The following is a 13,321-nucleotide window of genomic DNA, read 5'->3' on the forward strand; positions in this document are numbered from 1 at the left end:
AAAGTCGAACACAACAATGGTGCGCTTCGTTTGGTTGTTAAAAAAAGGAGGGTACTTTTAACACAATATAGCGAAAGCGTTTTACGAACATTTAAGTATGAAAGTTTTGTCCAATAAACCTACCTGTAAATTACAAGTAGAGTCAATAACACCGCGAGTATAATATACCAGAACCACAGAAATATGTAGGTCTTCTCATTCACTATATTCAGCGGTAGTATGCAGAGGCTGTCATGGGTTTGTATGGAGCCTGACGCACCATACTTGTGAAATGTACATTTTGTTACGCGAGGGAACACGTATATCATCGGATCGTATCTGAAAAAAAGCGTAAACAAAATTTTAATTGAGAATGTCATCAATGTGCCTTTTAGTGTAGGGTTATTCTGCTGGGCGTAGGGAATCAGGTTCTATTCCCGGTCAGAGCGCAAGTTTTATTCTATAAATTTAAATTTGTTCTCTCCCTTTGATAGAGTAAAGTACCAGCGAGCGCCTTAACCGTACATGGCGTGCATGGTCGAATTTCTAAGGCATGCAGAGGGCATCAAACCTTACAAAGGAGGCTGTGAGGTTTAGATATATATAATACGTCCTAGGCCTAGGATGGCAGTTGCAAGTGGTTGGCGATTCAACATTCCTCTGTCCCGGTAGAATATGAGAGCGACCGGCGCGTCCTTGTAGGAACTACTCGAAGTAGTTTTAGTGGGTATTGCTCACCGTCTCTGAGTAGTAGAGATTCTGGTGTGGGTCGAGTTCCACATACCCCTGCTGGGGTCAGGGGATACGCAGATCCACCTCGGATATTAAAAAAGAAAAGAGTAGGGTTACCCTGGCAGCACCAATGGATTTTTCTTTAAACTTGCCCAATTATTACTTATCTACAGTGAAGGAAAATGTTATGAATACCATTATTGGACCGAAAAATCAAATTATCTATTTGCCTGATAATAATGATCAATGAAGCAGAGTTGTGCCCGCCCGTTACCTATTTATACGCAATACGAATAATTCAAAGAAGACAATAATGTCAAATTCGATTGCAGTGATAACTGTTTTTATTTAAAAACCACCGACAGTTACCACACTAAGTTTACTTTTGTAGTAAAAATCATTGGACAAGAAATTATCAGTGTTGGTACGCGACTAGTTAATCCCAATCCTACTTCGGAAATTAACATATAACACACATTAATTAAATTAAAAACGGTGCAATCAAAGCGTCTTAGTTGGTTCAAGGTTAGATTCTTGAACGAGAAAGTATATCCGAATAAAAACCATACTCGTATATCTACACACACAAGCCTGTGTTATATATATATAAATTATTGTGTGATATATATTACCTACTAATTGAGGACTAAAGATACTCCAAAAAGAGCCAAATCCTCAAAATTGTACCTATATAGGTTCGTTTCCAGGGAAATAAATACCAACATTTATGAAGGAACAGATCGAATAATAGATTGGTAAATGTACCCATTGGATTTAACCTTACCTTTCTTCCTGCGGCACGTCACTATACCCCAGCACTCTGGTACCATATGAAAGGAACTCTCCATTGAAGAAGCTATCCATCATCCACAGTTGTAAGATGATGTTCACCAGGCAGAGGAGCTCGCATCCCCAGTACCGGAACGCATACAGTTTGTGCCTCTGTAATATAATATATATTTATAAGAAAATATTTTTATACTGCCGACGTAAAAAAAGCATCAACACTCTGTAACTTCCAATTGTTATCGCAGAAATAAATAAATAAATATATGCGATCGTTTGACAGGATCGAATATCAGCGGTAATTAAAAGAACGCGAACAAAATTGGTTCGGTTCAAACGATCCCTATTGGAAGGTTAAAAGTGGTTGCGCAGGAGAGGACTCATTATTTGTTTTAATATCTATGTAAGTCTTGGCCTGATCTACAGAACTCCAACATCACCGATGGTCGCGAAACGCGGACTGCAGACAGTTCAAAATGGCTCTGCCAGCAGATGCCCACTAATGACAAAGCGACTTCAAAGCCTCAACAGAACTAATCTCAAAACAATGATAGATAGAGACAATTACGAGCCACTGTGTCCTTAATAAACATATTTTTGTCCTAGGCGCGACAGACGGTTGTTTCAGCGCAGAGGAATCAGTCACGCATAGTCCTGGAATGCGTGGGTGTGGCTAACCAACGTACAGAAATCCTCGGAGCAGTGAGATTGCTCCATGAAGCCTACGAAGTGCCCAGGAGACAACACAAGCGCACAACGGACCTAATGAGAGTCTGAGTGAGAGAAACTGAGACCACCATTAACCATTATATCTATGAATACCATTATCTATATAAGAATGTAAAACAATAAAAAAAAATTGCGTTTGGTTGTGGTTTTACGAAAAAGTGGATACTTTATAATAATTTTTTGTAGTATCAAATTTAGTACAATAAAATATCCGGTTACACAATTTATTTCAAATACGGAAGCTAACACGCAGAACAAAGCAATTAATATCTTATTATTATACGGAATGTGATTCAACATTGTATCCGTATTGTGATTCAATTTAATTTATTCCAAGGCTTTTTAAATACTCCTCAGCCTGTACCACTATAAACTAGATAGATGTAAAATTCTGGTGTAATGTACAATTTAAAGTAATTTTGTATGAATATTTTTATTCGAAGTTATTAACATTAATGTTGTCAAAACTTATGATCTAAATACTCTCCCATTATTATTAAAGTGTTCCCAATCGATTTCTTAATCACCATTTATCGAAACTCACAATTCACTCACATACCATAACGATCTTTCATTCGAGATACAATGAGACATTGAACATAATGTACCATTCACCAACTTGATCCTATCCGATATCAGATCCAGGTCAAATACCTCCGGTGTAGCCTCTTTTTATTACTCTTATATAGCGATAACAAAATTGTAAGATGAATATAATTTTAATAAGACTTGTATTAAATACACTACGAGTATTAAGCTTAATTAACAACAGGTTGAACGCAGGGATGAAACTATTTTGTTAGGCGTACCTCGCTGACGCAATAACAGTAAAGGGCCTGATCGACGGACGAGTAAGACCGCGGTTTTATGGCTCGTCGGTAAAGCTCGCCGGTGTATCACTGCAAAACCACGGTTTTAAATACCGGCGAGCCTGGCTCGCGGCTCGTCGTCGTGTTATATTTTTTACTCGGCTCGCCATTCAAAACCGCGTGTCGATCACGGCCGGCGAGCCGAGCCGTCACTTTTCGGCGACAGCGCTAGAGGACGGATGTGCGCCAGAAGAGCTGTGTACCTAGTACCAACCTACTACAAAATTCGCGTGCGTGCTCAGTCCGTGTCACAATAATGGATCTACGTACTTGCAGCCACGATTTTATAATACAATTTATAAATGCCTTTCGGGACTGTCCCTGTTTATGGCAAACTAAATCAAGCTAGTATAAAAACAAAGAAAATAGGCTTGCAGCATATAATAAACTCAACTCGTGGATATTGTAAAAAAATATGAACCAAACTCGGATATAACCGATATTAAGAAAAAAAATCAATAAAAATAAAAATAATAAAAAAATAAAACAAAAAAAAATAAAAACATAAAATTTATTTATCCCATGGCGAGATAACACAAGGCTACAGACTCGGAACAAGACATGTTTGCGACTGTTTTGCTTGCTAATCGATCAGCACCAACGAGCCGCGAGCCAGGTTCGTCGGTATTTAAAACCACGGTCTTACTCGCCCGTCGATCATAGGCTTAAGGCAATTCTTTTGTCAAAAATCTATATTGAAGTTCGATTAATATAACCCATAATTGTGGTTTTAAAAAAATGCAATCAATCTTTCTCTCTTTCATTCACGTCTCGTGGATGGAAAATCGCATGGGGCTTCAACAAGTAATCTAAGGCCATTATCTGCTTGTTAAACTGTTAAAAGTGTGGTCATAATTCATAGCATTTCCGTTCAAAAATCGCCGAATACAATCACAACTAAAGGATATTATCAGCAGTACAACGAACGTTATTTCAATTTAAATCATAATTCTTACTATGGACATAATTAAAATTAAGGCATAAGTTTTACTCTGCCATGATTGGCTCAATTTCAATTCACCCGATAACCATATTACCTAATGCAGTCAAGTACAGATAACCTATTTTGATGACAGATTGACACAATGTTCTTAATATATTCTAGAACAAATATAACTCGATAATCTATGGTTATTTAACAAAATCCTAAATTTTCCAAATCTAGTTTCTGGTTAATACTAGTATATTATACGCCCATTGACATCCAAAGAATTCTCTTTATCAGGTCGAGTGAAGATACGGTTGGAATCCTACAATTAAGCCCATACTTCTCATAATGGCTTTACAGACACACTACGCATGGGCTGTCGTCTTGAACTATGTCATTTGTGATAGTCATTGTTAATAATACAACCTTTATGTAACTATCTGAATATGTACCATTATTAATTTGTACATAAATAACAATAACAATAAAGTCACTTTTACTACATACTATTTCCACACTAAGTCTAGGTTACTTATTGTTATTTTATTGTTTCGTGTATGGTCTATACTTTTGGATAAAGGCTTCCAGTTTTATGTTTTTCCATCCATTTCTCTCCAGATGTTTTATAATTTGCACGTAACTGAGTATATAATACAAACAATCCTTTAACTATTAATAACTTAATACCATGTATATTATAAGACTTTCATTATTTCTTGACTTGTAATAATAAGGTACTTTAGGGTGCAAATATTTAAGTAATGTATGACTGTCATAGCAAAGCCTTTGCGCCATCCTAAGGTAAGTATTTTTGCTGAAGAATAAAAATCAACCGACAAAGATTAACAGGCATATCATAAATATTTGTAGTCACTTGAGCCTTATCTCTCCGTGTTTATAAAACATTATTTGATACGTAATCGGTATGTTTGAATAATATCAAGTGTTATGATCAAGTTCTGTGCATATTAAATTTTATTGGGATATATTTAGTACTAAGTTAAGATGAGATCTTAACCAAGGCTAGAAATTTTTGTGACTATTTAAAATCAAGAACATTTTGTACCAATAAAAAATTCTGAATTGCTGTTCAAAGGCCGACCGAGATGTCTACGGCAACGTGTTGAAATTGCAAAACATAGCTACCACCACCACTGCTACTACTAGCGCAGCGTAGTAATATGTTGCTAGTGCTAGGTGCAAGGCTATTTTACCCCAACGTAACATATAAATTAATATAAAATTGGCGAACTACTCTCCAAGATTTGCTTCTAATGTTTTACCTTAAAACTAGTAAAATTATATTTCACTGTAACGACAAATTAGTTCCAGAGTTCCCGTCGGCAATGAGTGGTGGCGCGGACTCTAAATACATTTATTTCTGCTCAATCAGAAATGAACCTGTCACATGGAGATTTAACTGTTATGTGAATGATTAGATGTTATACATATATTTGCAACTATTGAATGAAATAATAAGCTGTCGGAGCGCCGATTAAGTTTGTCGGTCTCCAGTTCTGGTGGTTTGTGGGGATAGTTGTACTTTCAAAGAAGATAGTAAAAACATCTCAGCAATTCAGCTGTCGGTTGTATGCTCATGTGGCAGTATGCTAAGCTTTAAATGTTATTTCTCCTCCTAGATGTCGATCTCTGGGAGTCTAAAATCGCAGTGCGTAATGCGCTAACATTGTGTTTGAATGAAAAATTAAGCTTTATGTAAAGGAAGAATGTGTCCCATTCAAATGAATTATTTATTGTTACTTGAAAAACCTTGAACGCGTTTCAAATAAAGATTATGCGGGTGATTTACATGTTTCAAATGTCATCCAAACATGTCAAGAAAACTTTATTTGTGAACCATAGAAATAATCAGAGAGAGGCCAGATTATTCCAATCAACAGTAAAAATATATGTTATACATAAATATTTACGTATTTTTACTATTACGATTTCACCGCTTCGGAGGTTTGGTGGCAATATAGGATGGGGACTGATATTCGGCTATAGGTGATAAAACCAATCCCCCATAAAAACAGTACTACCCTTGATTCTGGCCTTAGATTTCTTTATGTTTCGTGAACATTTTTATTTCTAATAGCTAAGGTGTGTAAATTTTGGGTTTGCCGGCTTTCCTTGACCGTATGAGCTAGTTTTAAATGCACATAGAAAGGAATGTCCTTTGGTCGGTGGACATTATTGCATATTAAAAATATACTACCAAGTTGTATACATTCCAAGACAAGCTTCGGCAATAGACGCTTTCATTTGAGTAAATGTAATGTTAAGTATTTAATCAAAAGCTAAAAAGCTCTTTTCCTATGCAAACTCAAAAGCAAACTTAAACTCATAATAACATTATTCATATAGGTAACCAAGTACACTTATAAACATTATCAGAAAAAATGTTAAATTGATTTTAAATTTACATTTACCACCAGTCCGCAAGTCAAGGGCGTAGAGCGGGCAAGAAGAACTAGCAAGAAACTCTCCGCCACTCTTGCATCATTATATTCGTCAACTATCGACTGTTAAGTTGAACCGAGTTAACATTTACAATTTAATGCACGACTCTGAGTAAGCTTGTAAATCTGTCGATTGAACTCAATGTAACTAAAATTATAAATGAAAATTATATATTTTATGTGTCTCTGTATTGTTTACTCAAAGAGAAAAGAAAGGACGCCCACCAGAAACTTGGGAAGATGAAATAAAAAGGATAGCAGCAGAATTGATAAATTGTCGCAAATTTTCGACGGTGATCCGTCATAGGTCGAGTACTAGTGTAAAACATAATGACCCATGTCATAGTTCATACTAAGTGTAGTTTAGTGCAGTGTAGTACTTAATTGATTATTGTTTACTCAACACAGCTTATTATATATTCCTATTAAGATATATAACTTAGAACATATAAAACTTGTAGGCTTATCGCACTAGAAAAGGGCAGTAAGTCGAATAGCAATTCTTTGTTTAAAAATCCGGATCTACAAAAAACCTGATGAGGGCAGATGTGACTTACACCTGGCTATTGTGTTCCCCTTAGATTAAATAGGGACGAGGGACGTAATTTGCGAGGGTGAAATATTTCATCACAATACCTAGTTTGTAAGCATCAATCGCTTCACCATGAGTTTGACAACTTATTAAGCCCACAAATGCTGCTGCGATTTTTCAATACAAATATTTGACGTGGATTTGTTTTGTGGAACAGAACAAACAGGCTCATCTGCTCTAAGTGTTACCGCCGGTCGTGGACACTCTCAATGCTAGAAGGCCGGCGCGGCGTGTGCGTTGCCGGCCTTTTAGGAGTTGGTACGCTCTTTTCTTGAAGTCGAATTGGTTAGGTAATACTTCAGTGGGTAACTTCCACATAGAAGTGGTGCTCGACACTGCCTTTAGAACTCAGCCCGCTATCATGGGTAAAGTTCACAGTGAGGGTGGTACGGGTTGCCTACGAGTACGGGTCGGGATTGATATAAAAAACCGTATGTACCAAAAGCTCCTAGTTTTAATATACCTAACCGAAGGTATATGATACGCTATAATATATATAGATATAAATATATATAGATATACATTTAAAAATTACTAACTCGTTATTACAGTACCCCTTCGACCAAAATGTCAAATCAAATCAGTGGTTAATTTAAAACGCAATAAATCATAAATCTTTCAAAAATTTGTTCTATCTTGATTTCCATTTCTCCCATGGAGAATTAAGTAAAGACATTATCGTAAGGCAATAAAGTAAAACGGAACACGTATTCTACAGACTCTTTACTTGATGATGTTCTTTTTTTATTTGATGATGTCGCTTTTATATCACTCAATACAAATGCCGGGGTCGCAAGTGCAATTCATAGAGAACCAGAACGAGTATCCAAAAAAGTATATCGTTACCCTCAATAGAATAAGACGAGGATTTGGCCCCAGTTATTGATTTGAGACATGCCAGAAGCACCACTTATGACCCCACAGATCACCTTATGTTCCAAGGATGTTTTATAAGTAGCACGGTACACCCTCAAGACTACACAGTACACAATATCCCTTTTCAATATTTAATATCTATGGATTCTCTATGTAAATAAATGTAAAAGATGTAGTTAATGGATACGGTATAAATTCAAATGCTTGTTTGATAGTGAATTTAAACTGCTTCTTTCTGTCGTTCCACAACTGAGCGTTTTTTAAGGCAGTTTTTGCCACGCACCACATCTATGTGGAACCAGCTGCCCATTGAAGTGTTTCCGAACCAATTCGACTTATGTTCCTTTAAGAAAAGAGCGTACCAATTCTTAAAAGGCCGGCACCGTACTTGTTACTAAGTTGTGCGCTTTTTTCATGAAACCTTAGAGCTTTATATAATTACAATTTAGTTTTTAATTCAGAATATGGTAAATTTGTCGAACACCGGCTCCATGTTAAAACAGCTCCAAATTGTTTCCTATCGTTCTTTACGACTTGTATGTAGTACCTCAAGTAATATTAAGGAGGCGCATGGCTTTGGACCCCTTAATAATCTAAAAAACTAATTGAATTACATTAGGTTAAAGAGCATACGTCACCACATTATTGCATGCAACACCATTGCCGAATGATGAAATATTTTAGAAAATAAATTGGAGCAGTTTTTAAAGTAGAGCCGCGATTCGACAAATTTACCCAGAATATTTTATTTTTATTATTGCTCTATAATTTTCGTTCATATTAGCAGTTTATTGTGAATCGCGATCATCAGAAACATCTGGCAAAGACGTTTATTAGAATCACATGTGTGTAAACAAATTCTTACAAATAGGTACTTCTTTGTTAAAGGAATTCTTACAACTCAGACGAGTTATGGTCAAATAGTTTAAGCTCTATGGATTCGTGCACGTGGGAGAAGATCACGTGAGTTGGTGAAATAAATTTATTTTATTTTGATTAAAACAAAAGAAAATAGGTTACAGAAAACAAATGACAACTTCGAAACTGCGTATGTGTATGAAATATACTTTGTGTATAATTTTTTTTACTACTACAAGGGTAAGGTTTCAGAGTCCAGTAGTCCGCGAACATGACTCCTGTAAGAAAAATACGTTTCTTGAATGGGGAGGTAAGATTCGTTTCTGAATCTTAGAAAAAAATGTATACTTACATCAATGTAACGAAAATAGTAACCAATCTCACTATTGATCTATTGTTTATCTAGCTTTCAAATTAAATTTTCTAAGTATTTTTTTATAGAACAAGGGGCAAATGGGCAGGAGGCACCTGATGTTAAGTGATACCGCCACCGGCTCTCAATGCCAGAGGCCTCGCGTTTGCGTTGCCGGCCATTTAAGAATTGGTACGCTCTTTTCAGTTTCGCCAAGAATACAAACATGTGGTACCCTCTGACGTAATCTATGTTCCAACTGAACCTTCATTAATTGGTTGTGATGGGCTCCGGGCTCATTTATTATTATATATATTTTCATTATATTTATATATATTTCAAAACAATCATAAGTTAAGTAACTGTGTAATTTAATGTTACATAGCACTATCGAATTCATTACTATTTCCACATAAGTGTATCACAAATGTTTAATTATTTATTAAGCCACAATTATGACTGTCACAAGACAGTTATATAACCGAAATATCAACAAAAAACAGATTAATAACGTGGATCAAAATCTTGTTCAGTACATTGACTCGTCAGTCACCAATGTACCGTTAACTGAACTGCGTAGGCCTGACTCAAATGGACAGGTCCGACACTTAAGCATAAACTAAAGTCCAATTAAATTAAATCAAAAATCACCTGAATTAAAAGTTTAAACAATAATAAGTTTGTTCGAAACAAAAAAAAAACTTTTGTTTGTTTATAGCGTGCTCTGATATAAAATTAGGTGTATTGTTTAACAAGTAGTTTTCATCTTTATCAAAATTATTAATAAGCTCAGTGGTTAATTAAAAAGCCCATTTTTACGCTATATGCTTAGAGACGAAGCATATAGTAATATATTATTAATAATAAAAACTTGCCTACATATGAATTAACACTTAAACTAAAGAACTATTGAACTAGTTAACTTGTTATTTACTGGTTCGATCCAGTTTGCGGTTGGTTTAAATGAAGACTTCCGAGTTGGAACGTTTAAAATTAACAATTTCTATCCTGCGTCTTCTTTAGTACTTTAGGCAAATATCAATTGAGGTCAACGATATTTAAATAAAATATTAACGTTTTAAACACGATCTTTTACAAAGGCAAAATGTAATATCAACTTGTACATACATAAATAAAAGCAAAGTTGTAGACTACATAAATATGAACTTGTCAAAATACTGTCAAAATTTGAAAATCGAATTCCGTTTAGAGAAAGATTATCAAATTCCTTGATAAAACAAAAAAAGGCTTAAAGTATCGTCCTAGGGGGCCTCATAGCCTAGCGGTCTTATTAAGTGGCAGCTAGGTGAGGGGTACCGGGTTCGATTCCCGGTTCGAGGGCAAGTTTTAATTTAATTGAAATTTGTTCTCGGCCTTTGGGAGGGTTGTGCGGTACCGGGCGAGTGCTTAAACCGTACATAGAGGACACTGTCGAATTTCTAAAAGACAAGCACGAATTATAAAAAATCCAATACTTGACGCTGGTAAATGCACAAATCGTGCTAGAGCCATAAAAAAAAATAAAAAAAGCATCGTCCTGTCACTAAACGATTCCAGACTACACAAATATGAACTTGTCAAAATTTGAAATTCGAATTCCATTTAGAAAAAGATTACTAAATTCCTTGATATTGTTTTATCACGGAATATTTTAGACTGTCTGAAAGTATCGTCCTGTCATTAAAATAAATAAGATAAACAAATAGCGGTTATAAAGTTACCAGGATATATAAAGCTAACGGTATAACTATTAAAATCACATCAAAAACGTCAAAGCATTGTGGCCAAGCGTGGGAAACTAGGTACTGAATGGAGATGAATGAAGCACTTGCCTGTCACGCACGAGTAGCCAGATAATAGGTCACATGTTGAGTTTAAGGATCGGTGAATATAATAAATAAAAATGCATTCATTGAGGTCATATTCAACTGTTACCTGCTAATTACCTAGCATTAGGAATACATATCTACATTAGTCCAAAAGTCGACTAGTAATGTGGACTGTTTCTACACTTTTTTTATTTTTATTTATTTTACAGAATAATCGCCCATTTGTTCCGTGAAAAAGCGACTATTAAGGCTCTGTTTTCTATAAAGCCTGGCGTTGTACACCAAAATCCCACCAAGTAGTTACCATCGTAATAATATTTTTTTTGGGATATGACAGATTTATTGGACTAATACTTGTTAGTACATAGAACAGTATTGGCCTAGTGGCTTCAGCGTGCGACTTTTATCCCTGAGGTCGTAGGTTCGATCCCCGACTTTGGACCAATGGACTTTCTTTCTATGTGCACATTTAACATTCGCTCGAACGGTGAAGGAAAACGTCGTGAGGAAACCGGCTTGCCTTAGACCCAAAAGTTCGACGGCGTCTGTCAGGCACAGGACCCTGATCACCTACTTCAGCCTATTAGATTGGCAAATGATCAAGAAACAGATACAGAAATGTGAGGCCCATATTTAAAGAGGTTGTAGCGCCACTGGTACACATATACTAATATCATTTTTATCATTTGACCACTAGCAATTCTATTAGTGAAATCTACTTAGAATTCAATAAAAACAGCTTAGGCATCCGCTTCGTGTATGGAACGCAAACAAGAATTGAAAGGCAATGCACTAATTAATTATTTTTATATAACCATTGATAACCTCTAGAAGACCTACAAGCGAATAGGGAAATAAAACTGAGTCATTGCCACCTGTTCACAATGGAATCAATAAAGTGGGAAAAGCCAGTAATTTTGGGAGGTTATAACGCAAAGAGCGTTTTATGTGGAAAAACTTTCAGGGGCGCCATTTAAAAGTGGAAACCAAAAAGATAATAACTATATAGCTACGTTTGGACGTGCACCACCACTATATGCACAAACCAATTTTAATTAGGGTCCTCCAACAAAAAAAGAGCGTACCAACTCTTAGAAGGCCGACCACGCACTCGCGAGTAATCTGACACTAAGTGTCCATAGGGTATCACTTATCTTCAGATGATTCTCCTGTTCATAACTTGTTCTATATAAACAAAAACCTTCCTTTAAATGACTCTCTCTTTTAACGATTTGCAAAGTCGAAGGGTAGTTTAAACCATCTACTGGTGGCTTGCTGCCGGCTTAGGTGGTCACACAGTAGCAAAGAACAGAGTAGAGGACTCTAGGTACTGTGATACTTCACATACCAAAAAGGTTATAGCTAGTTACAGAAAAATAATACAGATATAATCCCTTGATTTCTCTTTGATCTATCCAAGTCTTACGCAATATTTAATACAATGATACAACATCTCTAGTTGCGTCATGGGTCAACGGCCCAAGCAAAAAGTTCGGGCCCAGAGGCGCACGCGCAGTCACGTCTCATTTCGTAAGGAATATAAGACTTTCCCCTGATTTCACTTAAACCAGTCAAGTGAAGATAATTCAAGTTTTAGTAATATTGTCTATAAAAATAATGTCTCATAAACACTAAACTGCAATTAGGCCAATATTTAGAAAAATAATTAACAAATATGAAAGTTTAATAATAGTTTCTTTATTTTGGCATTATAAAGCAAATTTTGCCAAATAAATGATTGGTATCGAAGCTTTATTCAAAGAGCAACGTCTTTTTTATTGAAACCCGAAAAAAAATGTTCTCCAGGAATCGAATGGGTGACATTCTCTCACCGCTAAAGCACGTAAGTGTTCACATAGCTGATACAAGTCAAGCTTGTATAACAAAATGGTACTTTGATGTCACTCTAATGACGTATCCGGACATTGGAGTGCGCCACGCATAGGTAAGAATGTACTCGTAGTTATAAACCAAGACACGGCTTCCATTCCCATAGGTGTTATTATTCCATACACGCCGACTCTTGGTGAAAGGAGTCGAGAGACTAGTTTTTAAGGCTTTTTAAATCAAAATGGCGGACAGTGTACTGTGATGGCTTTTTTATATGTGCTACTTAAAAGAACTTTATTTAGTTCGCGAGTAATAAACTTTTATGTACTTATAATTAATACAGTCAAAATCTGTTATAACGACATCGAAGGGACTACTGATATTTCGTCGTAAAACCCGATAGTCGTAACAGCCGATGACGTTGTTATTAAGTACCTAATACAATAGAATTCAGCCGGGACCTTTGATTTTGGTCAATATAATAATGTTCTAAATGATG

At 35.9% G+C, this 13,321-nt stretch overlaps 1 protein-coding gene across 1 annotated transcript in view; it reads right to left on the reverse strand.

Moving 5' to 3' along the window:
• The window catches only part of LOC125063465 (innexin inx1), a 41,282-nt gene that overhangs the window by 4,387 nt on the left and 23,574 nt on the right, over positions 1-13,321 (reverse strand). The window contains exons 5-6 of the mRNA XM_047669919.1: positions 1,496-1,653; positions 124-318 (exon numbers count right to left, since the gene is read on the reverse strand). Of these exons, the coding sequence (XP_047525875.1) occupies positions 124-318; positions 1,496-1,653 (353 nt within the window). The remainder of the gene's footprint in view (positions 1-123; positions 319-1,495; positions 1,654-13,321) is intronic.

Source organism: Pieris napi, chromosome 3 (assembly GCF_905475465.1).
Source record: "Pieris napi chromosome 3, ilPieNapi1.2, whole genome shotgun sequence".
NCBI lineage: Eukaryota > Metazoa > Arthropoda > Insecta > Lepidoptera > Pieridae > Pieris > Pieris napi.